General features: G+C 46.7%; 1 protein-coding gene across 10 annotated transcripts in view; it reads left to right on the plus strand.

The window, feature by feature from the left end:
- The first annotated feature begins 19 nt into the window (after window positions 1–19).
- Window positions 20–26,722, plus strand: part of ARMH1 (armadillo like helical domain containing 1) — a 49,299-nt gene continuing 22,596 nt past the window's right edge. The window contains exons 1-7 of one of the 10 annotated variants that reach the window (XM_045064405.1): window positions 20–161; window positions 11,750–11,874; window positions 13,134–13,361; window positions 18,893–18,961; window positions 19,679–19,845; window positions 21,081–21,277; window positions 23,452–23,536. In XM_045064405.1, coding sequence (XP_044920340.1) covers window positions 13,156–13,361; window positions 18,893–18,961; window positions 19,679–19,845; window positions 21,081–21,277; window positions 23,452–23,536 — 724 coding nt within the window. In that variant the 5' untranslated portion in view covers window positions 20–161; window positions 11,750–11,874; window positions 13,134–13,155. The other 9 variants (XM_045064401.1, XM_013044611.2, XM_045064404.1 and 6 more) reach the window with 9 other exon arrangements.

Raw genomic sequence — 26,722 nt, forward strand, 5'->3', positions numbered from 1 at the left:
CTCTCTCGGAGCCTCTCGCGGCACCCCACAGCTCGGCCCTAGCAACCATTCCCCGCCCCGTTCCAGCCGTGCTTCACAGCCATTGGCTGACTCGCGTGATCTGGGTCAGGTATTGGTCAACCGGGACGCCTCTCGGGAAGAGTTCCCACCCTCCCGTGTAGGTAAGAGGGTCTGCGGGAGATTTGCGGTGTTCTGGAAATGGGAAGGTCTCCTTCCCCGCCTTGTCTTATCTACGGGGTGGACGGCAGTGCCCTTTGGTTTACGCCATCTCCTACCTCTACCGTCCTTTACCAGACGCAGCTCCGAGGGCTGGAGGTAGAAAACCGTACAAAACGGCCTAGGGGACGCGTGCCAGCCCATCCTCCATCCAGTGGGTTGAGGAATATTTTGGCTGGTGGGGTGAGTGGTAGGCAGGGGAGTGGTGTCTTCAAAATGTTCTGTCCGTTGGGGACATAAAGGGGCTAGAGAATACAGTTTTCTTGAATTTATCTATGTATTTAACAAATATTTACTAAGCTCCTATTATGTAGGTGAGCTCTAGTGAAGATTACGCTTTTGGTCTTGACTTCCGTAAGTCCTAAAAGGAGAGGGAGAGAAACCATACATGTACCAACTCTGTGTGAGGGATAAATACTACAGAAGAATAGACCCTAAAGGGGATATGTCTTGAGCTGGGCCTTGAAAGACTCGTGGGGATATGGAGGACAAAGGACTCCTTGCAGGAGCTCAACGAGGGGAAACTGAGAGATGGGTGCCAGAAATTTTGAGCATCTTCTGGCCAGTGGAGATACTAATGTGAGAGTAAACTTGGAAGAACAGTTAGGATCTTGGAGGGTCTTTGGTGTCAAACTCAGCTTGACAATCTCCAATCCTGGAGGGTCTTTGATGTCAAGTCAGCTTTGAGCTTATGGGTAGATGATAAAAATTTTCCAGTGTATTTTATACCTGTGAGCACAAGAGCTCAGACTTTATCCTGAGGACAATGGAGAGTCATTGAAGTACTTTAAGCAAAGGAATAATGATCAGATTTGCATTTTAGAGGGATCAATGGAAAGAATGGATTGAGGATTGGGAGAAGGAAGGAGACTAGTTAGGAAGTTGTTTCAGTAATGGGGAAAGGTTATGGTGGCCTAAGGAATGGAGAAGTAGCAGGAATGAAGAGGCGGAGATGGATTCCTTAGATACTTATGAGCTAAAAAGAACTGGACTGGGTGCCTGGTGGGGCAAGTAGGAGAAATGAAGAATGACTTCTAAATTCCTGTATTAAGCAAACAGAAAGAAGAGGTAGCAGGGTTTTTAGGAGAGGGTAAGTTCTGGGTCTGATGAGTCTGAGATAACAAGTGGGACACATCCAAGTGGAAGTGTCCCAAGAGGTTGGAATATGCCTGATTGGTGCTTGCAAGATAAGCCTAAACTGGAAATAGAAACGTGGTCTGTAGTGCCTTATAGACATCAGCCACACCAGTGGATGGATTTGTTGGGCTTCCCAGAAAGTATAAATAGGAGTAAGAATAGAAGAAGGCCTACAAGAGAGCCCTGAGAGGGGCGCCTGGGTGGCTCAGTCAGTTAAGCATCTGCCTTTGGCTCAAGTCATGATCCCGGGGTCCTGGGATTGAGCCCCGCATCGGGCTCCCTGCTTGATGGGAAGCCTGCTTTTCCCTCTCCCACTCCCCCCGCTTGTGTTCCCTCTCTCACTGTCTCTCTGTCAAATAAATAAATAAAATCTTTTAAAAAAAGAAAAAAGAAAGAAAGAGCCCTGAGAAGCCCCCTAGTCTGAGGATCTGCAAAGGAAGGATGAACCTGCAAAGTTAATTGAGATGAAATGTCCAGAATTGTAAGGTAGTCAGTGGTAGAACGTGGTGTTTCAGAAGCCACAGCAGGAAAGTATTGAAGGCTGATGACTAATCAAGTAAAATAAGGTCTGAAAAACAATCCGGTGGATTTAGAAACAAGGAAGTTGTTGGTGACCTTTTAAATGCAGTTTCGGTGAAGCCATGGGAACAGAGGTCAAATTACAGTGAATTGAGAAGCAGGTGAGAAGGTAAAAACTGTACAGTACACTTTTGAGACATTTAGCTCTTCCCAAGAAAAAAGGAGAAGGCAATTGCTGGAAGGAGACAAAAGTTTTTATTCAGATGAGAGAAGTGCTGTTAGCATGGACCCAGCAAAAGGGAAAAAGGATAAAATGACAGAGAAAAGGCAATAGCTGAGAGAGTAGCACCCCCAGAAAAGGAATGAGGTGGAGAAATTCACCTAGAAAAGCGGAGGGACACTTGTATTGTGACAAAAAGGAAGCATGTGAGATCTGCATATTGGTAGGTTTGGTGGCAGGAAGTTGAGGAAATTCTTGTTTGGCGGTTTCTATTTTCTCTGTGCAATGTGGGCATGATATCAGCCAGTGAGAGTGGGATTGGAGATGGTGTGCAAGGTCTGAGAAGAGCAGAGAAGGACTGAACTAGCCTCGGTGAGTGAAGAACAGGAGCACCATGACAGCGTGCAGATTTCTGGGCAGCTATGAGGTTGGGGACCATTGGATGTCACAGCAGCGGTCTGCATGGTTGTGTGGGAGGTATTCCCCCCCCAACAGTATTCAGGCATCTAGCAGTGGGTGCAGAGAGCTTAGTTGAATCTATCCAGGTTTGGGTTTCATCAGGCAGATGAAATGGACGGACAAAGGACAAGGAAGTGGATGATCCTGGCAAAAGGTTGAGATGATGTAGCTTAGAACCTAAGCTGCCTAAGAGGGTATAAAAAAGTGTTTTGTAGTGGGGTCCCAATGAAGTTAGGCAAACACCTATCTAGGAAGAGTTTAATGAAAGTAGTGTGATCAGAAAGTGGAATAATGGGGCACCTGAGTGGCTCAGCGGATTTAGCCTCTGTCTTTGACTCAGGTCATGATCTCAGGGTCCTGGGATCGAGCCCCACATCAGGCTCCCTGCTCAGTGGGGAGCCTGCTTCCTTCTCTCTCTCTGCCTGCCTCTCTGCCTACTTATGATCTCTGTCTGTCAAATAAATGAGTAAAATCTTAAAAAAAAAAAAAAAGTGGAATAATGAAGTTTGAGTAGTCCCATGTGATGGCTAGGCCCAGGGCGTAGCCATGGGATTGGGCGGCTGGAGTGAAATACAGGAGAGTCAAGATGTTGATATGGCCAGCCCCTCTAGATGATGGCAGGATTTGAGGATGGAAAAGGATGCTTGTGAGCCAGGTACCAAAGCCCTGGATGAATTAAGTATGTTGTTCTGGAGTCTGTATGCGATGATATGAATATGAGGTGGGGTAATGGTCAATAGAGCAGAGTGGCGTGAGCCTCAAAGTAGTAAGGGTTTTTACAGGAAAGAAGTGGAAGAAGGAACTGGGTTGGGCTTTGATGAGCAGACACAACCCCCACCCCCACTGCCAGTCCTGAGAACTTTGGGGCATAAGAGTATAAGCATCCTTGGGGCGCCTGGGTGGCTCAGTGGGTTAAGCCTCTGCCTTCCGCTCAGGTCATGATCTCAGGGTCCTGGGATCGAACCCCGCATTGGGCTCTCTGCTCAGCGGGAAGCCTGCTTCCTCCTCTCTCTCTCTCTGCCTGCCTCTCTGCCTACTTGTGATCTCTGTCTGTCAAATAAATTTAAAAAAAAAAAAGAGTATAAGCAACCTCCACCAGGGAGGGCTCTGTGTAAGTGGCGCGTGGTGTAGAGCCAACTTTGGGGGCAGGCGGAGAGGAGGCAGAGCAGCTGTGGAGAAGCTAAGGGTGGAGGAGCCTGCTGGTGGGGAACAAAGGCTCTTGAGGGCAGAGTAAGAAGGCTGAGAAGGAAAGAAGGGTAGGAAATCAGGTCAGGGAGGGTGAAGCACAGAGCAGTGCAGGGCTGAGGAGAATGTGGGTAGAAAGGTGATGGTTGACCTAGAGAGTTAACGTTTTGTGGGGAGACCGCAGAAGTGATCTGAGAGGAAAAGTGGGGTCTGGGTAGAGAGTGAGGTAGGTCTGAGGAGATGATGAAGGCAGAGGGCATTGTCAGAAGAAGGTGGGGGGAAAGGTGGTCTCTGGGGAAAGGATGGAGGGAAAGGCAACTGAGGAAAAAATGGGGCACCTGGAGTCTGTAGGGAAGTGATGGGTAGCTAGAAGGATCTCAGAAGGTACGAGGGGGGAAGCAGAAGGAAGGGAATCTATGAGAAGAAAGTGACCATTTGTAGCATATATACCCTGAGGGCAGAAGTAAAGGCCAGGACACCCTGTCACTGAGCCTGAGGTCAGAAGGAAAATGTTTCTTTCCCTGTCTCTCTTTCCACACGTGGAGCCGAGAGTGAGGAGTTGGGGTGAGAGCCCGAAGAGAAGGCCTCTGTCCTGTTCTGCAGGTGGAGCCTGCAGGAACAGGGGACAGTGACGGCCTTGTCTCTGAGGCCATCCGGGGACAGGGAGCCAGGCTGGCAGCCTGTGCCCTGGAGGCTTCTTGCTTTTAGAAATGTGTCTTTGATTTAGGGGAAAAAAGCCCTCTGAGAAATTTTATTTAGAAACGAGATCAGGTGACCTTTTGGTTTTTAATACCTCTTCTCGCTTGTCACTAAAGACTTTTGACTTTAGTACAATAGCCAGGGTTTTTGAGATTTTGTGATTTTAGTTTCCCTGCGTGAGGAAGAGCCATTTGTCTGCTATAGAAATGATTTATGGATGAGTCCAGATTTATTCATCACCTTTGAAAATGGAGAGGAAATTAAAAACAAAGAGTCCACTCTGGGCTGAAGACAAAGTAGGTTTGTGGTCCTTGCAGAAGACTTTGCCAAGGTTAAAAGGCCACAAACAAACCAATTTGGACCACGGTTCCTAATCCAGATTTTAATTTCATGTGCTTTGATTTTTCAGGCCATTTTCTCTCCAAGGTAAAATAATGACTATTTTAATTGGCTGCCACTTACGAGAGAGATTCCAATAAGCATGATGGCATACGTGTATTTTTCTCTGGCATTCCGTGTGTGCTCCAGTCCTTATGATCAAGCTGGTGAGGCCGACTTTTACTGCATGCTGCATCCCATGATCAGTTGACTATAAATTAAATCTCCTTTTCCAAAAGCCATTTTCCATTAGTGCTAATTTGTTTGCTTCTCATTTCCACTGATCATTAGAGTCTCTGGTTGTGAGCACCAAATTGGAAATAATTTCCTTGACATTTCAAAAAAATTTTCCCTCCTTCTTGAACGCCATTTGGCTGCAGCTAAAGAACATTATGGTTTGCAGAGGAACAGTTCACTCCAATTACAATTTAACTGACCGTTCATGGCACTGAATGCCTGTCCTTAGTGTCCAGAGATGACACTATTGCTGACATTGCTATTTTCTGTCATAGCTGTAAAATGCCTCATAGACTTTGCACCGGCCTTCCTGGATGGAGATTCTGCCACTGCACATGGCGGCTTTGGGAAGTTGGTAGTTTTATGGACCTACGTATCATGGACATTCAGATATAACCATCCAAACAGGAGCTGGCTGATTCCTTCATCCAGTCACTCATCATGCGTTTATTAAACATCTATTTCGTGCCAAGTGTTATGCCAGACCCTGGAAATGCAAGATAGGGAAGACCAACCCCTGCCCTTGAGGAACTCACACTCCAGTGGGATGGAGGGTTAAGTTTTACAGCAGAGTAGGGGAAGAGATGGCATAGGTGGGACCACAGAACCAACAGCCCCCAGTTACCTTGGGGAATCAGCCAAAGGGCAAAAAGGAAGCTGGCCATTCTTGTTGGTAGAGCAACACTGAGATCCACAGGGCCCTGGAAGGGCCCAGTCAGTTGAGACGTGAGATGCGGTTAGCCTGGGCCCAAGTCTGAAGGGCCTCGTGCGCCACACAGTGTTTAGACTTTATCCTGTAGGCCAGTGGGAGAAATTGGGTGGTGAAGAAGGGAGGAAGGATAGAAGCTTGAGGGAAAGGCATTCAAGGAAGGTGTTACTTATGTATTGATTTTGGTTGGTGAAGATTGAGCAGGTGTTTAAAGAGAGTCAGAAAGATGGAAGCTGGAGGGGCAGACTCGTGTACAGGGAAGGGCTGGGTGCTGACCTGGTAGGGTATAGAAGGAAGTGTACCTCGTGGGCCCTATGTACTCTGTGAGGTAGAGAGCCAGTCAGCTGGGCATCCTTGATTCCTCCCCCACTTTCATCCTCCACTGCCAGTCTTCAGGTCCTGCTGCTTCTCCCTTCTCCAGAAATGTGTAGCATTTGTGCTTCTATCCAGCCTTACTGTCACCAGCATCTTTTGCTGAGATTAGGGGAACAGCCTCCTAACTGGTGCCACACTTCCAGCCTTGCCCCCTTATGGTCATCTTTCTACACTGCGGTCAAGAGGATATTTCTAAAGATTTTATTTATTTATTTACTTATTTACTTATTTGACAGACAAAGATCACAAGTAGGCAGAGAGGCAGGCAGAGAAAGAGGGGGAAGCGGGCTCCCTGCTGAACAGGGAGCCCCATGTAGGGCTCGATCCCAGGACCCTGAGATCATGACCTGAGCCGAAGGCAGCGGCCCAACCCACTGAGCCACCCAGGCGCCCCTCTTGGAAGCATCTTGAGGCCAAAGACTATGTTTGTCATGTTAACCAGTCCCACTCAACCGGTGCTTGGCTAGGAGTTGACACCCAGGACATTTGTTTAATTCATTACCCTGTGAGGTTAAGGAAATTAAAATCCTCATTACGAGCACAGTGCGACAGATGTGGAGCACCCATTATGACCCAGGGATGATGCTAGCCCCCCAGATTGCAAAGATGGAAACTGTGGTTGTTGAAACTGCCTGGCCACATTTAGGGGAGCAGGAAGACAGGGGTGCCCAAACCATCGTGAGCCTGAGAGAGAGGCCTGTAAATGAGCACCAAGGTGCGGCAGAGGTGGGAGAACAGGAGGCTTGAGCTAGAGAAAAAGAAATGATTTGACATGGGGAATTTAGAAATCAGTTTGTGAAGCCTGGGAAAGCTGGCAGCCACCTTTTAATTCCCACTGGAAACAGTGACAAGGGACGGGGGCTGGAGGTGTGGGGATTGCAGTGAACAGAGGTCAGATTTCAGTTGTAGACAGAAGTTCTCAGGGTTGAGATGTTTGAAACTCTATCTTGAGGGTAATGAGGAAGAGCTGAAGAGTCTGAAGCAGGGAAGTATGTCAAATTTGCATTTTTTAAAGATTTATTTATTTGAGAAAACACACAAGCGCGCGCACTTGCGCAAACATTGGGAAGGGACAGCCTGAGGGAGAGAATCTCAAGCAGACTCCCGACTGAGCACAGAACCTGACATGGGGCTCCATCCCAGGACACTGAGATCATGACCTGAGCCAAAAATCAAGAGTCAAATGCTTAACCAATTGAGCCACCCAGGCACCCCAGGGACTTTGGATTTGAAGAGTGTGTGAAATATAAGGAGGAAGACTTCCACTGGTTCTTCAGATACAGGCATCTGGACCTCAGGAGGAAGGCCCAGGCTGACAGTATGGGTTTGGGAGTCCTGAGGCCTGCACTATAATACAAAAGGGTGGGAGTGAAAATTATGAAGTGTGAGAAGACAACTGAGAATAGAACGGAGCTGCAAAGGAGCCTGAAGAGAATCCAGTGAGGGACAGAACCAGGAGAGAGTGAGGTCAGGAGAGAAATGTTCAGAGAGTCATCCACAATCCATCAGAGGCCAAGCAAGATGGGTCTGCAAGTTAGCCACAGAATCTGACAACAGAGGTTATTGGTGACGTTTTGGAACACAGGGGAGAGGAGAATCACTGCTTTGGGTTTTATGGAGAAAGCCTGCACTTTGGAGTTTTACACAATCTGAGTGCAGTTTCTGTTTCCACCCCTGTTTAGCCGTGAGACCTTCAATAAATGAGCAAACCTCCCTAAACCTTGGTTTTTACATCTGAAAACTGGGGATAATTATAACTACCTCCTCGGGAACTTAAGAAGATTAAACAAATAATGTCCATAAAATATATTCTATGTGACTAGCTCTTAGAAACACTAAAAAACATTAGTTTCTTCTGCCATCATTCCATCTGTCCTCCCTGCACCATTAAAGACACATAATGTGTCCCCTTCTATTTGGTAGTCAAAAAGAAGCTCAGATACAAAATTTACCCTAGCAACTCCCTCCTGAAATTGGGACATTTCTTTCCTTTTCCCACTGTTTTCTTCTTCTTAATTCTTTTTAAAATTGTACTTACTGGTTTTTTGGGTTTTGGGGGGAATGGGTTTGTAATCTTCATCAAGTCTTATTTTGTGGATGAAGGACCTAAATGTGAGACAGGAATCCACCAAAATCCTAGAGGAGAACACAGACAAGAACCTCTTTGACTTCAGCCATAGCAACTTCTTGCTAGGCACGTCTCCAAAAGTATGGGAAACAAAGGCAAAATTGAATGATTGGGACTCCATCAAGATTAAAAAGCTTTTGCACAGCAAAGGAAACAGTTGACAAAACCAAAAGACAACTGACAGAATGGGAGAAGGTATTTGCAAATGTCTTATCAGATAAAGGGCTAGTATCCAAAATCTATAAGGCACTTATCAAGCTCAACACCCAAAGAACAAATAATGGGCAGAAGACATAAACAGACATTTCTTTTAAGAAGACACACAAATGGCCAACAGACACATGAAAAAGTGCTCAACATGACGTATCAGGGAAATATAAATCAAAACCACAGTGAGATACCACCTCACACTGGTCAGTCAGAAACAGCTAAAATTAACAAGTCAGGAAACAACAGATGTTGGTAAGGATGCGGAGAAAGGGGAACCCTCCTACATTGTTGGAGGGAATACAAGCTCCTGTAGCCACTCTGGAAAACAGTATGGAGGGTTCTCAAGAAGTTAAAAATAGGCCACCTTACAACCCAGCAATTCCATTACTAGGTATTTACGCCAAAGATATAAATGTAGTGATCTGAAGGGGCACCTGCACCCCAATGTTCATAGCAGCAATGTCCACAATAGCCAAACTATGGAAAGAGCCCAGCTGTCCATTGACAGATGAATGGATGAAGAAGATGTGGCAAAAGTTCAGAGAAGGAGGCAACACCAGATGAAAGCTGGACAAATATTTGAAAGGTAGAAGGCAAGTGGGAAGGCAAGTGGCTTAAAACATGCTAAGAAATTACAAATTAAGTGCCCACAAAGGGAGATTACCAACAAGAAACAAGTCAGTTCACCCATTTAAATCTCTATAAAGCTTAGTGCCTTGGAGACCCGAGTTAGCCCAGGTTAAACATGAGGTAAGGGGCTAAACACAGGGGAACTTGCTGAAGTCAGTATGCAGAGCCCTTTGTCCCCACCCCAGAGCTCCTTTCTCAAAAGCCACATGCCCACTCTAAACTCTCCTGCTGCATAAGGAGGAAGGAAATTGAATTCAGGAGGCCTTCATACTCAGAGATCTCAGGCATAGTTTGAAAGGCAGGGATGAGAAATAGGGGAGAGGGCGCCTGGGTGGCTCAGTGGGTTAAAGCCTCTGCCTTCAGCTCAAGTCATGATCTCAGGGTTCTAGGATTGAATCCCGCATCAGGCTCTCTGCTCAGCAGGAGCCTGCTTTTTCCTCTCTCTCTCTGCCTACTTGTGATCTGTCTGTCAAATAAATAAATAAAATATTTTTAAAAAGAAAGAAAAGAAAAGAAATGAAATAGGGGAGAAAACTGAGTGATGGCAAGAAACCCTACACCCTGTGTGGTGGCAGCCCTGCTCCTCCCCCACCTCCACTCCCAGGATGCCACATGCCAGGAATCTAGCACCCCCAACCCTCTCACCGCACCCCACCCCTGGAAAGTAGAGAAGTCCTGAAAGACCCCCAGGAGGAAGGAAAAGCCCTCCACTGAGTGACTTTTATGTATTTGTCAATGAAAAGACTAGTCATTGCCTGATAAAGAAATTTCCAAAACCCAAAGGACATAGCACCTGCTCGAAAGAGCCCACCAAGGGCCCAGAACACTAACTGAAAGAGACCTGCAATCAAACATACCATCCCACCATTTCAGAAAAGTGTTTAAAAGCATTGAGAATGAAAAAACAAGCCACGGTCCATAGCACACGAATCAGAATGACGTCAGACTTCTCAACCAGCAGTGCTGGGGAGGCTCAATCCAAGGGAAGTTTACTCCTCACCTGGAATTATATACCCAACCAATATAACATGAGGTCAATATACTTGGAGACTTCCAAGGATACACACGAAAAAGTAATTTTCATTTCTTAGGAAACTACTGAGGAATGTGCTTCCACAAAACAAGAGAGCGAACCAAAAAGGAGGAAGAGCTAGGTTCAGGAGATGGGACAGTCAACAGAGAAAACTGGCAAAAGGAAATCCCAGAACAACATTTGTGTGCCAGGTTTAGGAAAGCAAGTGGTCCCGAACGGGGCAGAAAGACTGACGTCTGTGGGAAAGACGTTGCCAGGGAAAAGATGGAACTGATCAGTTAGGGGCTGAACGTTTGGAAAAACAGCTATGTGTTTGGAACATTTGGAAGAAAATCGCTCTAGGTACTCAGAAATCTACACAATTTAAAAAAGAAGCAATGATTCATCCAGGGAAAGCCCAACTTGCAAGAGAAAGAAAATGTAATTGTAGTTTACAGCTTGAGTGAACAGTGTTTGTCTACCTGGCCAATAATGTAAACACTAACTATCAATTTAACTATAAATTATGGAAAACTATATTGTGAGGATAAGGGGAGAAAAAATGGAAGTGAGCCTGCGATGAGAAACTAATTGCTCAGCAAGACGTAAATACAGCCTAAAGCAGGTTAAGTAAAGTAAGGATAATCTGGGGCTGTCATAACAAAGCACGACAGACTTGGGGGTGGGGTGGCCTTAAACAACAGAAGCTAGTTATCTCAAGGTCTGGAGGTTCTGATCAAGGTGTCTGAGATCAAAGGATTGCAGGACTGGTTTCTTCTGAGGCTCCTCTCCTTGGCTTCCTGAGTCTGACTCCAGATCTCATGTTCATCCCTTGTACCACAAGATCCGAGTCTCCCCCAGGGCCCCGGCAGTGCCCCATCTCCCCGTCTCCCACTGTACCTCACACAGTGCCACATGACGGGCCTGGGCTGCATGTTCAGGGGCCTCACTGTGACTTCTCAAGCTGCCATCTGTGGTTTCCTTTCCCCGTTAAGGAAAGGGTAAGATAGGGTGCCTGGGTGGCTCAGTGGATTAAGCCGCTGCCTTCGGCTCAGGTCATGATCTCAGGGTCCTGGGATCGAGTCCCGCATCGGGCTTTCTGCTCGGCAGGGAGCCTGCTTTTCTCTCTCTCTCTCTCTCTGCCTGCCTCTCCATCTACTTGTGATCTCTCTCTCTCTCTCTCTCTCTCTCTCTGTCAAATAAATAAATAAATCTTAAAAAAAAAAAAAAAGGAAAGGGTAAGATAGGGAAGATCCAAGGAAATGTCAGAGGCCATAATGGGGAGCGCCCAGCTGGAAGTTTCCCACCCTCCATGTCCCAGAATCGCTGGGTGTGTCTCTGATGGGCTTCAAATTTTTATCCTAGAAAGAGCCCACCAACGGCAGCAGGGGGTAGAGGGTGGGGGACAGCTGGGTGGGCACAGGGTGCTTTCCTGCCTTATAAAGCTAATGGTGGTCTTTCAAATCCTCTTCCCTTGGGTCCAGAACAACCACTCATCCCCATTTTCTTGAGGACGGTTTGGCTGTTGAAGGTGGCCACCGCCTCTGAAAGTTATTCTCAGACTTAGGACTATAATGTCATTCGCAGTGATTGATGTTTGATCCTAGGAGGGATTTTGGTCATTTTTGTGTTTAGGTTGATCCACAGCCATTCACCTGGCTGTTAAGGCTGACAGGATTTCGTAGCTGTCTCCATCCCCAAGGCTACGTGGACGCCCTTCCCAGGAGCACATACCCAGTGTCCTCTGGGGACTAGTGGAGGTTGGTGTGTATGTATGTCTGTCTCCGTGAGCCTCAGATTATTGCTTCCTAATAAAATTCTGATAGCTGGGCCCCATCAATATCTCAAATACATGTGAGGAAACGTTAATTTAGAATCAATTTTAGGATGTTTCAGACTGTAAAGTCCTTTTAACTAGATCTCTGGCGAAGATGTAGAAGCACTTTATGGGACTGTAAATTTCATGTTGAACAGTCTTCGTGAAATACACATCTCCCCTACACACAAGCTGTTCTCTCCATATCAATCATGGCCCCTGCAAGTAATGTTTCACAAATATTCTGTAAATCACAGAAAACCCCATGATAATGTGAAATATGACTTTCACTTGTCTGTTAGACAAAAGAATCACACATGCCTCTCTCCCATCAGCACTAACATTTGTTATGGATAATAACACTTTCAATCACAACTATTTTTGGAAAACGGGTTTATTTTAAACCTTCCCTCCCCCACAGAAAACACTCTCCCAAGGACACAGACTCCTACAAACCATAGCCCATTAATCCAACTATGGAATGGAAACTTTTTCTTCTTACTAACTTTTTTTTTTTTAAGTTGTTTTTAAGAGAGTTTGTATAAAAGCCAAAGGTACAAGGTTAAGGAGCATTTTTCCTTAGCTGATTGGTATGAGAAGGGCCAGGTCTCTAAAGACCCCCAAATCTCTGGCCCTAGGTGAAGTAAGGGGTGAAAGTGACTCAGGTTTTTAGCAAGCACCTTCATTTCAGCTGGTTCTTTAGTTACTGGCGTCCACAGAGAATCCAAGGAGCTAAATCGTTAGCTCTTAAAGGTGAAGTAGACATTTACTACCTTAATTTTTTTTAAGGATTTTATTTATTTATTTAACAGAGAGAGAAATCACAAGTAGGCAGAGCAGTAGGCAGAGAGAGCGGGGGAAGCAGGCTCCCTCCTGAGCAGAGAGCCCAAAGTAAGGCTTGATCCCAAGTCCCTGAGATCATGACCTGAGCCGAAGGCAGAGACTTAACCCACTGAGCCACCCAGGCACCCACCCTACCACCTTGATACTCTTAACACCTTTACAACACAGCTAAATCCTCTCTGTTCAAGTAGGAGATGATCAGTTCTAGAGGTGTATTTTGAATGTCACAACATCTACATGGGTGACAGAGGCTCACCCCACCTCAAGCCAATTGTTGGAAAAGCAAAACCCATAGAGTAACCTGTGGGACTTGCACAGTTCTAAATATTAGGAGACCTGTCTGTTTTCCCTTCTCTGTAGCCAACTTGAGGACTCACTGACCATGACTTCTATAAAGGAGCAGGCAGCAATTAGCCGCCTCTTGAGTTTTCTACAAGACTGGGACAATGCCGGCAAAGTCGCAAGGAGTCACATCCTTGACAATTTCATCAAGACCAACCAAGGCAAGACCTCTCCTGAACTGGAGCAGGAGTTTTCCCAGGGAGCCAGCTTGTTCCTGGTTCGCCTGACGACCTGGCTGAGACTCATGTATCCTTTGCTGAACAGAAATTAGTTGGGCAATCTTCAAAGGAGAAAAGGAATGAGGATTATTGGGACAGCTTTTCTCTTGATTCTCCCTAAAACTATAGATCAGGACAGCTGGTGACCAAAGTAGCATCCACAAAGTCAAGCACTCCCACCCTCCCTGTCTTCCCTCCCTATATGTATATCCTCATTTTCATCCCGCTCCCATCAGATCTGATGCGGGTATTCCTCTCCCTGTCCTCAGGGTCTTTATTCTTTCTCTCTGATGGACTTCCCTTTTGCCTCCCTACCAGCTTTTTCATCGGCATTTACATACGCTCAAATTTCTTCCACCTTAAAAAATTAAATTAAATCCCCATCTCAACCACTATTCCACCTAGTTCCTGCCCTTCATGGTAAAGCTTCTTGAAAAGGTTATTGACTTTCCCTGTCTACGCTGCTTCACCTCCCTTTTCTCCTCCGCCCCCTGCAATCTGACTTCTGTCCCCTTCACTGATGCAGGTCTTGCCAAGGTTACCGCTGTTGTTCTAAGTGCAAAACCCAATGACTGCATCCTCGGTCATTCCACATGACCTCCCAGCAGCATTTGTCAACCATTACCACTTGTCAAAAAACTCTTCCCTGAAACTAACATAATGTTATATGTCAATTAAACTTCAATAAGAAGAGAGAGAGAAAGAAAGAGAAAAGAAGCAGGGAAAAGCACATACAGATCATCACAAAAACAAAAAACTACCCACTCTTCCCTTGGTTTCTGTGATACCAATTCTCTTGGTTTTCTCCTTTCTTTCGGTCCGTTCCTCTTTTGCTTCAGCCATCCCTGAAATGTGGATCTCCCTTGGGACTCCCCATCCACATCCCTCTCCCTCAGTGACCTAATCTATCATGATGATGTCAGCACCACTCCAGGTTAAGGGCTCTCAGTTGTGTACCCCTACCCGCATTTCTGTCTGGAATCTGAGTTCTATACCTATTCATCCAACAACCGTCTCCACTTCCACCCCACACAATGACTCTTATTTTCTGGCTTGGAAAACTGGGTGAATGGGGTGCCATTATGTGGGAAGAGAAAAGGAGTTGGGGTAAATAAGTCTGGTTTGGGACATGTTGTGTTGGAGGTGTCCATGCTCAGGAGTCCCCGAGAGAAATTGGGGTTGAAGACAGACTTGAAAATTTGGGTTATGCATACATTTCAGGATATTCCTGCACTATGTGCCTATAGCATTCCATGGATCATCTCAGATCCTTTTTTCCCCCTAAGACTTTACTTTTTAATAATCTCTACACCCAGTGTGAGGTTTGAACTCACAACCCTGAGATCAAGAGTCACAACTCTCTACCAACTAAGCCAGCCAGGTGCCCCTCAGATCCTTTTATTATATATTTTTCTCCTTGCCTGAACTTTCTCCTTTCCTCCAAATCTACTCCTTATTTGACTAATTCTTACTCCACCATTCAGACCTCAGTCTAAACATCCTTTCCTCAGGAAGCCCTTTTCTGAGGCCTAAACTAGCCTTGGTTCCCCTGTTACATCTCCTCATGGAAGCCCCTCTGTCTTCATCACTATAACATTGTGTTTGTACTTGCTTAATATTGGGGCACCTGGGTGGCTCAGTCGATTAAGCGTCCGACTCTTAATTTCAGCTCAGATCATGATCTCAGGATTCTAAAATTGAGCCCTGTGTCAGGTTCCATGCACTGAGCAGGAATCTGCTCGGGATTTTCCCTCTCCTTCTCCCTCTGCCCCTACCCCCTACCCCTGTGTGCTCTTGTGCATGCACGTGCTCTCTGTCAAATAATATTTAAAAAAATATCTCAGGCACCTGGGTGGCACAGTTGGTTAAGCGCCTGAGTCTTGGTTTAGTCTCAGGTCATGATCTCAGGTTTGGGAGATGGAGTCCCATGTCTGACTCCACGCTCAGCACAGCCTGCTTAAAATTTCTCTCTCCCTCTTCCTCTGCCTCTCCCCTCACCTATCTCTCTCTCTCTCTCTCTCTCTCAAATAAATAAATAAATAAGTCTTTTTTAAAAATCTCTCTTCCCCACTGGATTATAGGCTCTGTGAGGGCAGGAATCACCTCTGTTCTCTTCATCTCTACATTCTTTTTTTTTTTTTTTCATCTCTACATTCTTAATTCCCAGGATCATGCCTGGATAAGGGATACATAAGGGGTACATACTACATGTTTGTTCAGTAAAAGAAGGAGTGAACCAGAGCCTGCAGCTGGGCAGAACTAAAGGCTTCAGTAACCACAGCTCTCTTTTTCTCACAGTTAAGTCATCAATAAAATTTCTAATCAGACTCGGGCCCAGAACAGGCTAAGGGGAATACCATTGATGTCTCTAGATTGACCCAATGTCCTCAGACATTAGTGTGCATAAAAGAGGTTTAAGTTGCAGATCAACAGTCTGCCTCCCCACCCTCAACCCGCTGTTCTGATGTAGTAGATTAAGGGAAGCTCCCTGGCCTCTTTGTTTCTAATACGCACTTTGACAGGGAACCCTGGTCCTTATGTCCATCTACTTCCTGAGGAGACAATCTCAGACAGGTGAATGACCTTCCAGATCTCAGATGAGTGAATGACCCGTCCAGGTCTCTCATGGTCCAAAGATGACACCTTGAGAAACATGAGCACCCATAATTTGGCTTCCACCTCACAACCTGTGACACTAACCTCCCCAAGGTTACCAGCAACCTCTTGGTCACCAAATCTAGACCACCCTCTCTGCCCTCCTCATCTTACTTGGCAGCATTTTCCATGTGACCTCAGGAGGAGGTGAGTGAGGCAGGGTTGTACAAGTACAGGGTCAAATCCCATCTTCAGTCAGAATTTTAATATTTTATTCATCATGGATTTTTTTAAATTATTTGATCGCTGTGTGGTTTGAGGCCCCTCAAAATGTCACAACTGAAGCACGTGCCTCACTCACCTCCCCCTAGTCCCGGCCCTGCTTGACCACCGCCCCTTCCTACGCTGTCCAGTCCCCCACCTTCTCCCATGGCCGGTTCTCAGTCTCTGTGGCAGGATTGTTCCTCCCCCGCCCCTGAAGTGGTAGTGTCCTCTTCTTACTCAGTCATTGCCCTCACTGCCCTCGGCACTGTATCATCCTTCCCCATCTCCCAAGTGCCAGTCAGAACATCCAGTGTTTACAAGACACTATGGCACACTTATTGAATGAATGAAAGAACCGTGCTTTCAGACAACTGTTTGTTCACTGCCTACACCCGACACCATGCATAATTCCCTAACTTTTGGGGACCTTGTCATAAACAGAGAAAAGAGACCAGCTGAAGTGATGTCGTGTGTTACGTGAGTTGACCCCACGCCGCCTCCTCAGTCTTCTAGTTATGGTGGATCGGAAGGAAAACAAATCAACATAACATCATTATGTCTTGTAAAATTGACTACCACCTAGTCTCACATTAGCCTCAAACCCCTTTTTTAACCTCAAATTTCCAGAAGAGACCAGTAAAACTAAAGATTTATTTATTATAATGACAAAAGTATTAGTTACCATTTATTGAGTCTTTTTATGCTCTAGGCACTGAGCTATGTGATGTACAAATATCATCTCATTTGAGCCTAATGCCAAGCATAATAGGTGCTTGGCATTATCCCATTTTAGAAATAAGAGAGATGAGCTTTGGGGCGCCTGGGTGGCTCAGTCGTTAGGCGTCTGCCTTCAGCTCAGGTCATGATCCCAGGGTCCTGGGATCGAGCCCCACATCCCGCAGGCAGGATGCCTGCTTATCTGTCTCCCACTCCCCCTGCTTGTGTTCCCTCTCTCACTGTCTGTCTCTCTCTCTTTCTCTCTGTCAAAGAAATAAATAAAATCTTTTAAAAAGAGAGAGAGAGAGAAGAGCTTTGAAAGGTTGAGTAACTTCCTAGTGATGGCAAAGATAAGGTCTGAAATGGGTCTGTCTGGCCCAAAGCCCATACCCCATCCACTCTCCTATACCACCTCCCTCCCCGAGGACAGGGCAGACCCACAGTTCCACCTCCAACACCATCCGGGGAGAGAATCTGCATAAATAGCCCTACACCCTTTGTCTGTCTCCATGGAGGAAGACCCGAGAGGAAGAACTCAGACTCTGACCTAGACTGCTAGGCTCAAATCCCAGTTCCGTCAGCTAGTTTTGATACCTGGACAAGTCATTCACCTGTCTGAAATTGTTTCCTCAGGAAGTAGATGGACATAGGACTAGCAGCCACCCCAGGGTGTGGGGAGGATTAAATGAGACAAGAAAAACAGAGCGTCCCTGTGCCGGGCATGCGCTCAATGCTTAGTACTAGTTAGCGCCTGCTGATACTGTGGCAAACTTCTGGAACTAATTGCTGGAAACAATGGACCAGAAACATGTGTAATGAGTGATTGTGAAAGCCAGACTAGCGTGGGACAGAGGAAGAAGAGGTGACAAATTTGGTGAGCCTGGCTGGTGACTGAGGAAAAGAGGGAGAAGGCAGGGAGGCAGGAACGGGGGCTCGTGGGGACCTGGATAGAGGACAGGGTAGGATTACAGAGACTGCCCTGTGGTCTGATAACCTGGCCTCCAGCTGTCGCTGCAACAGGCAGGGGAGCCTGGCTCCAGAGCAAACACTGTTTTTGCAGTAAAGAGCCTTTCCTAATGAGCCAATCTGTCTCCACTTCTATTGGCATCCTGGGAACCAGGGTGCAGCAGAGATAATTTGCCTCACGCGCCCTCCCCCCCAACAAAGCACCATTACCTCCAACCCATTACATTAGCCTTTATCAGTCTTGGAAGCTCTCAGTCATCCTCCATGAGCTGCAATAATTTCAGCTAATTTCTTAAGTGTTCTAAGAGCCTGTGATGTGTTATGAGCCTAGTAATTGTTGACTGGTTCCTTTTCTGTTGTGGGTTGATTTCATACCTTGTATCCGAGCTGATGCATGCTCTGGGTGCTTTATTACAATGAAGCTTTTTGCAAGGCTCACATTAAAAAATAACACTAAATACGGAGGTTGTTTTAAATCAGAGTTTAATTTTTCCACCATCTCCCATTGTTCTTATTAGGAAGGCACACAATCCTTCATAAAGATAGTGACCTCCAGTGTAAAGCTTTGAGCAAGTACAAAATTGAGAATTAATGATGAAGCCGATTATTTTTAGAGAAGTCTAAAAATGAGGCATAAAGTAATGAACTGTGCTGAGACCCAAGGGTGCAATGGTCATGACATAGAGAGGCTTGGAAAATTGACTAGGCTTTCTCCATGCACCTTTTATTCTTCAGAGCCTCCTTGTTCTGGAGGGGCCCTGTCAGACCCAAGGTGGCTGGCTGACCCCAGAAAAGCTTCCTGGGGAACTGGGAACAAGCCTGCTAGCACCGCCCACCCCTGTGCCCCACACTGCGTGTTTTTTGCCACTTCCCCTTCAACCTAGTAGCCCCTCTCCGATAAAGGGCACAATTCAACTGTCGGTCATCCTAAGCCATCGATGGTACCAGGAATCGACACAGAATCTGGTTACGGTGTGGAAAACTACCCTGAGATTCACTCTTTAACTTGTCATACAGCTATATGACTGGCTCCTGTTTAGATAAGCTTCTACAGTCTATTGGCATCTTCTTGTCAGCTGTGAGCAGGTGAGTTCTACTTCTAGGGAGACTCTGGGGTCTCAGTTGCATATGGGGTTCATGGTGCCCTTGGCATGCACACTACATGGGAGCACCACCTTCTACCAACATGAGTAGAAATCCATATTTTTAAGCTTGCCTAGACCCAGGGCCTCAAAAAATGTCATCAGTACTTGGTCTCTCCCTCTCTCTCTGTCTCCATTTCTCAGCTCTGTTCCCCTCTGTGTTCATAGGCCTCCATGTGCTATGGCCCTGGGAAGCTACAGACATGCGTCCTTCCTGCTCAGCCACACTCAAAAGAGAGCATATCTTTGCCAGGGGTTCCCAAGAAAGTCCCAGGTGTTGAACTTCATTGGACTGAGGTCACATGGCTGGTCCCAACCAATTACCACCGCCAGAATGATGGCATAGCCTGTAACCCGCTTACCCTGCCAAAACCACACAGCCCGTATGAGTGGCAGAGGGGTGATTCCCCAAGGGATAGTTGAGATGCTATTTCAAGAAGAAGAGGAAGAGATCCTGGAAAACCAAACACAAGAAACATCCAACGTATTTAACTTTTGCACTTGCCACTGGAAGGAAGAACTTCCCAATTATTGTGTCACTTTGCCCATGAACACTTCCTGGGTAAAGTTTGTGAAGGAAGGACCTTGAGATCCCTTAGAAAGGTGAGTGCCAAGGAACATGACAAATGTCTTATTTCTCCTCTTGTATTCCCCTGAACAGTAATCGGTACCTTATAGAATTTCTTGAAGTTGGAGGCGTCCTAACACTCTTGGAAATACTTGGGCTGGAGGAGATCAAGGAGGAGGACAAGAAGGAATCCATCAAGCTACTTCAGGTTATTGCAAACTATGGCAGGAAGTACAAGGAGCTCATCTGTGAAAGCTATGGTGGGTCCTGTGTTAGGATGGGGTTGGCGATGCCATGTCTTCCTAGGGGCCTGGGTGTAATGGTGGCGGCACCCAGCACCACTCTCGGAAAAGGTTGCATGGAAGTACTTTGTACAGTAGAGTCAGTTAGCTCCTGTCCATGTCACCACCACGAGAGTCAGATTTATGATTTTCTTGATTCATCATTTGCTCCAATCTTTCCATGGTAGTTTTGGAAATACTTCTCCATTTTAAATATATCTTCTTTCATGCATCCATTCAACAAAGATTTATTAAGCCATTCCCTAAAATCCTTTGTGAAATTAAGTGAGTTATGAATAACTCTAGAAATAAAATGGAAATAAAATCAATGAATATGGGCACACACGCGCGCGCACACTCGTGTATGTATCTAGTGCTGGGAATACAAAGATGAATAAAATACAGTCCTTGTCCTCAAAGAGCTTACAGTGTGGTGAGAAGGGTAAATAACCCTGTAAATTTCCTATGTGCCATCAAGTGCTCTGATGGAGGGGGATGGAGAAGATACCACCCCCAACACACCCCTTTCTCAAAAGAACTTTTTTTTTTTTTAAAGATTTTATTTATTTATTTGACAGAGAGAGATCACAAGTAGGCCGAGAGGCAGGCAGAGAGAGAGAGAGGAGGAAGCAGGCTCCCTGCTGAGCAGAGAGCCCGATGTGGGACTCGATCCCAGGACCCTGAGATCATGACCTGAGCCGAAGGCAGCGGCTTAACCCACTGAGCCACCCAGGCGCCCTCAAAAGAACTTTTCATCATGGTTCTCCTCTGTCTCCCCATGGCCTCTCTGGGCCTCAGTGTATATATCCATAATATGGGACTAACCTCTCCCTCTTGGTATAGGTTAACCTGGGATTAAACAAGGCAACATTTGTCAGAACATTTTGTAAACCCCGCTGAATGCTGCACATGTGTTATGATCAGGCAGCAATCCCAAAACCCATGTTTAATTGTGCCTTTCGCAGAGCCATTTTAAACTTTAGAACAGATTTTGACACGCTGACATGCCTGTGTCGAACCACACCCTCGGGTCACAGAACCACGAAGCAAACAAGACAGTGAGGCAACATGAGAACTGAGCCTTGATTCTGCTTTGCTTGAATGGGCCTGGTTCACCCATCTCCGTCGTCCCCCCTGCCCATATTAGGTCACCTTGAGTAAGGATTGTGTTCCTTATCCCTTCTAACTGAGCCTTTCCTCTCTTCTGTGCTCAGGCGTGAGATCCATAGCAGAATTCTTGGCAAAGTCGAAATCCGAAGAGACCCAGGAAGAAGTGCAGGTTCTGTTGGATTCTTTGGTCCACGGAAATCCCAAGTACCAGAACCAAGTATACAAAGGTCTGATAGCTTTGCTGCCCTGTGCGTCACCTAAAGCTCAGCAGCTGTCCCTGCAGACTCTCAGAACTGCGCAGGTGGGTCCGGGCTGCATGCGTCCATGGTTCTGATGCAACACACTAGCCTTAAAATTACCTGCCGCGGTTGCCCTTCCTGCAGGCATGAGAAACAGAGCTCGCTCAGCCTCCCATGGCGTGTCTGCTACTCAATCAGCGTCACTTCCAGAAGGCCAAGGCGGGGCAAAGAGTTCATGTCTCCCAGCAGAGTGATTTGTCCTGTTTACTTAAGGATCAGAAAGATATTGGCAGGCTTAAAAGTGGTGGAGACAAGCAACAAGGATGATGAAAAGACTGTAGAAAAGCTTACAGGAGTCAATTTGGTAGGGAAGGGATCACAGTGCTTTTGCAGACCGCACGGGAGGGAGAGGCCAGATAGCCAGGGCTTGGAAAAGCTCCTTCTCTCTCTCCCTGGCTTCCTCTCAGTGCCCTGGAATGTGAGTGGGATCTGATTTGGGACATGGTGTCCACGGGAAAACACCGTGCTAGTCAGGAGGGACAAGAGGCTCCAAGAGGTGTCTTAGGATCCCTTAGCAAAAGCTCTCAAAACAGCTCCACGCTGGAGTTAGGGAGACAGGAGTGTAGAGGGATGGTGAGGCCTCCCCTGTGGCAGTGGGAACAGAGGCAACTGGGTCAGACAGGCATTTTTGAGGCAGAGCGCCTGGGACAAGGGGCAACAAAAGAAAAGCCATCAAACGTGATAGCTCACTTGGGGCTTGGCAGCCAGCTGAGCTGTGTGCACCACCAAGAGAGAGCAGGAGAACCCATCGGACTTGGGAGGAGTTAGGTTTCGACTCCATGAGCCTTGGTGGCTCCCCAGCGCCATCCAAGGAGCAGGCCCAGCTGGCTGCAGAAGATGTTAATGGATCATTTGTGTAAGAAATAAAACAAAACAAAACAAAAAATCTTAGGCCTCCCTCCCATAGATTCTGACCTTTGGTAATGACTTTTGGTAATTCAGGAGGCCTTTGGTGATGCTTTTTCTTTTTAAGCTCCCCAAGTAATTCTGAGTGCTAGCTCAGTTAAGGATTACTGTTAAGGACATCTGGTAGACACCCCACCCACCACACAGTAGAAAATAAAAGTCTGAAAAGAGACCCGAGAGGAGGATGGCAGTTGAGTTTCCTGAGCGGAGACGGGATCACTGAAATGACAGAAGTGAGTGAGGTCAGCCAGGTAAAATGAACCAAGTAAGAGGAGAATTGCCAGCATTTACGAGACAGCTGAGCAAGATGGGCCAACAAGATGGCTGATTGTCACTGTTATTTCTGGTTTCCATTTATTAAGTGCCTCCTATCTGCCAGGCACTGTGCCAGGGGCTTCCACGATCTCTTAGTCTTCACAATAGCTGATGGAGGCAGACACTTTAAAGATGGGGTAACTGAACCTTGAGGGGCATTCGGTGACTTATTCAAGGCCACACATGGAAGAAGAGGTATGTACTAAGCAGGCATTTAAATCCAACTCTTCCTAACTTCAGAGTTCTTAGTCTTTCCATAGGCCACTCTGCCTTTTTGGTAAAGAGCAATGTAAGGTGTTAAAAGGAAACAGGAAAAAACCCAGGACTGTGAAAGTGAAGGGAAAAGAGTTTTGACAAGGACAACATGACCAGCTGGGTCAAATACCATAGAGAGGCTAAGTGTAGGTAGCACAGAAAGACGGTCCCCCCATGAAAAGTCTGGGTGAATGTTGGTCCCATGGCAGGAGAAGTTAAATTGCAGCAGCCTGTCAAAGGAGGCACGGAGGCTGAAGTGGCTTCCCCTGGGCTCCTGGGAGGCTTAGGAGTGGAGAGAGGAAAAGGGCAATAACAAGAGAAGATCAAGCTGAAGGACAATTGTGTGCAAAGTAGGTGGGCTTGAGGATGTTCATGCCAATGGACAGGAACCGATGCACACATAGAGATTGAAGAGGTAGAAAAGAGGGGTTCCCCAATCAGGTGAGGTCCTGAAGGAGAGAAGATTTAGGATCCTGGAGGAGTTCTATTCTCCCTAGCTGGTATCCACCCTTCCCCCCAGCAAGGGAGCCGGCTTGTGCCTGCTCCTCTAGCAGGTCGCCACCTGGGCCCAACTGACTCACCATTACCCTCCCTCTCCCCATTTGGCCAGGCTGCCCAGCCATTGGCCAGCCTGCTCTTCATTTCTTCCAGGTGTACTAGATCTTAAGTAACCCCCTTGTGCTGTTGTCTGTCTCGTCAGTCAATCATTGGAACCACCCACCCCAGCATCGTGGAGTGCGTCCTGAAGGTGCTGCGCACGATGCACCTGGAAGTCCAGTATGAAGGTAGGGGGGCCGCTGGGTCTGTTCCTACTCACACGGTACAGAAGCTGATCATGAGAACTAGACAGACTAGCTCCGAGCAGTTTTCTCTTAGTCACAAAGGACTTTGCTGGGTATCCTGAGAGCCTTGGCAGATGGTAGATGCTGGTTCCGTCTGATTGGCAAGTTATTTAGAAAATGACAGTCACTTTCTGTACTTCACATCAGCCTCGTGGTAATTTAACATTTGCTGTGATCCACCAGGGTCCAGCGCTGGCTGGTTCCCAGTCTTTTTTTTGTTTTGTTTTAAGATTTTATTTATTAAAAAAAAAGATTGTATTTATTTTCATTTTTGTGTGAGAGAGAGAGAGACAGCACAGGAGCAAGGGGGGTGGGTGCAGAGAGAAAAGCAGACTCTCTGCTGAGCTGGGAGCCTGACTTGGTACCCGGTCCCAGGCCCTTGGCTGGGATCATGACCTGAGCCAAAGGCAGACGCTTAACTGACTGAGCCACCCAGGCGCCCTCTGGTTCTGTATCTTATGTGGTACTCGCCACTAACCAGAAATTACCCAGAAAACTCTTCTTCTGAGAAACTAAACTGGAGGGATGCCAGGGTGGCTCAGTCGGTTGAGGGTCTCACTTTGGCTCAGGTTACGATCCCAGAGTTCTGGGACTGAGCACCATATTGGGCTCTCCACTCAGCAGGGAGCCTGCTTCTCCCTCTCCCTCTGCCTGCTGTTCCCCCTGCTTGTGTCCTCTCTCTCTGACAAATAAATAAAATCTTTTAAAAAAGAAACTAAACTGGATAGTGGTAGTATTAATACGTTTGTGTGTATTCAGTCCTCCTCTGTGCCAGCTACTTTCTATGCATCATTTCATTTAATTCCCAAAAGAACAACAAGAGTACAGAGACTGGCATGTATTAGGTATTCAAATGCTCACAGGAATGAATGGTGAGCATCAAAGAACATCAAAGAACAGAGATATTATGTATGCTTCCCAAGGTTATGCAGCTAACCAGAGTCAAACCAGATCTGACTCCAAAGCATAGGTTTTTATTTTTTTTTTTAAGGGATCTTTTTTAATTAAAAAAATTTTTTTATATTTATTTATTTATTTATTGTGAGCAACAAAGCAAAGTTTATTGAGCAATAGTACAAAGCTCCCGAAAAGGGAGGGGACCCAAGAGGGTTGCCCTAGTGTGAGCCTTTAAAAAAAAAAATGATTTATTTATGTATTTGAGAGAAAGGGAATGCATGCATATCCATGGTGGGGGGGGGCAGGGGGAAAGGGAGAAAGAGTCTTAAGTGGACTCAAGGCTGAGCATGGAGCCCAACATGGGGCTCGATCTCATGACCCTGAGATCAGGACCTCAGCCAAAACTAGCTAGATGCTTAACCAACTGTGCCATCCAGGTGTCCCCAAAGTGTATGCTTTTTTTTTTTTTTTAAAGATTTTATTTATTTATTTGACAGACAGAGATCACAAGTAGGCAGAGAGAGAGAGGAAAGGAAGCAGGCTCCCTGCTGAGCAGAGAGCCCGATGCAGGGCTCCATCCCAGGACCCTGAGACCATGACCTGAGCCAAAGGCAGAGGCTTAACCCACTGAGCCACCCAGGCGTCCCTAAGCATATGATTTTAACATGAGCCCATGGCAGGTGTTTATAGGATGTTGTTTCCTTCCCTGTTCCTATAGTGGTTCAGAGAAGGAAGATTCTGTTTTCAACAGGAGGGAGCAGAGAAGGGTTTGCTGAGAAGGTAGTGTCTGAGCTGACCTTAGAGTATGGGAAGGAGTTGGGAAAGTGGAAAGGAGCAGAGGAGGGCATTCTGGAAAGAGGAATGGTATAAACTAAAGGCCCAGACATACAGAAGTACAAGATGTATCAGAGGAATGACAGGTAGATCATTTAGTGGAAGTTTGGTAGATGTCTTAGCCCAGGAAGACCTAGAAGAATAGGCCAGGACCAGACCGAGGAGCACCTGGAATGCCAGATGGAGTCGTGGGCACTCTGTCCAGGAGGTTACCTGGGTGGCAGTGTCCACACCAGATCAGAATCACAGGGAAACCCAAGTCTGGAAGCCAGTTGGAAGGCCTTGCGTGCTGGTCAGACAACAAAGTAAGAATGTCACCATCTAGCCAAATACAGAGGCCCTGGGAAGAAGGAATGGACAGGATTGGGAAGTGCCTGGATGTGGGGAATGAGGTAGCCTATGGACAGGGGAATGGGCAGGGCTGAGGAGGCTGAGACACAGAGGTCCATGAAGTAGGTATGTGTGGACGTTCGTAAATATCAGGATTTCTGTGTCCAAAATGGCAGGTGGGTAGAGCCCCAGATCCGGGAAGCCTGGGAGGGGCAGAAGGAGCAGGCAGGTACCAGGGTTCAGGTGTGCATGTGAGATCCTGGGGAAGACCAGCCAAGGTCCAGAGGGGGACTTCAAATATCAATTGTTTTTCAGAGGCAGTGTTGAAATTGATGTCGGTCTGTTTTTCCTGCAGCAGCATTGCCATTTGTTTAGTTTTTGGACCCCTGCAGATGTGCTTGGGAAAGTGGACCTTGTGTGGTGAGAAGTAATGCTGTGTTAAAATATTACAAGCTGGGGTGCCTGGGTGGCTCAATGGGTTAAAGCCTCTGCCTTCAGCTCAGGTCATAATCCCGGAATCCCGGGATCCCCCTGCATTGGGCTCTCTGCTCAGCAGGAAGCCTGCTTCTCCCTCTCTCTCTCTGCCTGCCTCTCTGCCTACTTGTGATCTCTGTCTGTCAAACAAATAAATTAAAAAAAAAATCTCAAAAAATAATAAAAATTAAAAATATATATATTACAAGCTGGAGGAGTGTCTCCTAGCCGGGGAGGGGTCAGCAGTGAAGGGTAGGGTAGTGGAGGGACCTGAATAAAGGTTAGACCCAGCAGCAGAGAGCTGTCACTGCACTGGAGCTGGGGATGGAGTGCGGGATAGAGTGCGAGTGGCACAGCAGTGATCTGGCAGTAGACTCATGTTAGGAAACATAGTCAAATGGCCCAAAAAGACTGCTTGGTGGCACTGAGCCTCCCTCCCTGCCACCACCTCCATGGGGCTCACATGACCACTCCTACTCATCATCACTTCTTAGCTTATGCCTTTTTCTCCAAGGCTGTCCCTCTCCTGCCTTTCAGCCCTGCCCAGATGTCAGCCCTCCTTCCTTTGTACCACCCTGCACCTCCCTTCCGGGG

This window comes from Mustela putorius, unplaced genomic scaffold (assembly GCF_011764305.1).
Source record: "Mustela putorius furo isolate JIRA1106 unplaced genomic scaffold, ASM1176430v1.1 tig00003853_pilon_pilon_pilon, whole genome shotgun sequence".
In the NCBI taxonomy this organism is placed as follows: domain Eukaryota; kingdom Metazoa; phylum Chordata; class Mammalia; order Carnivora; family Mustelidae; genus Mustela; species Mustela putorius.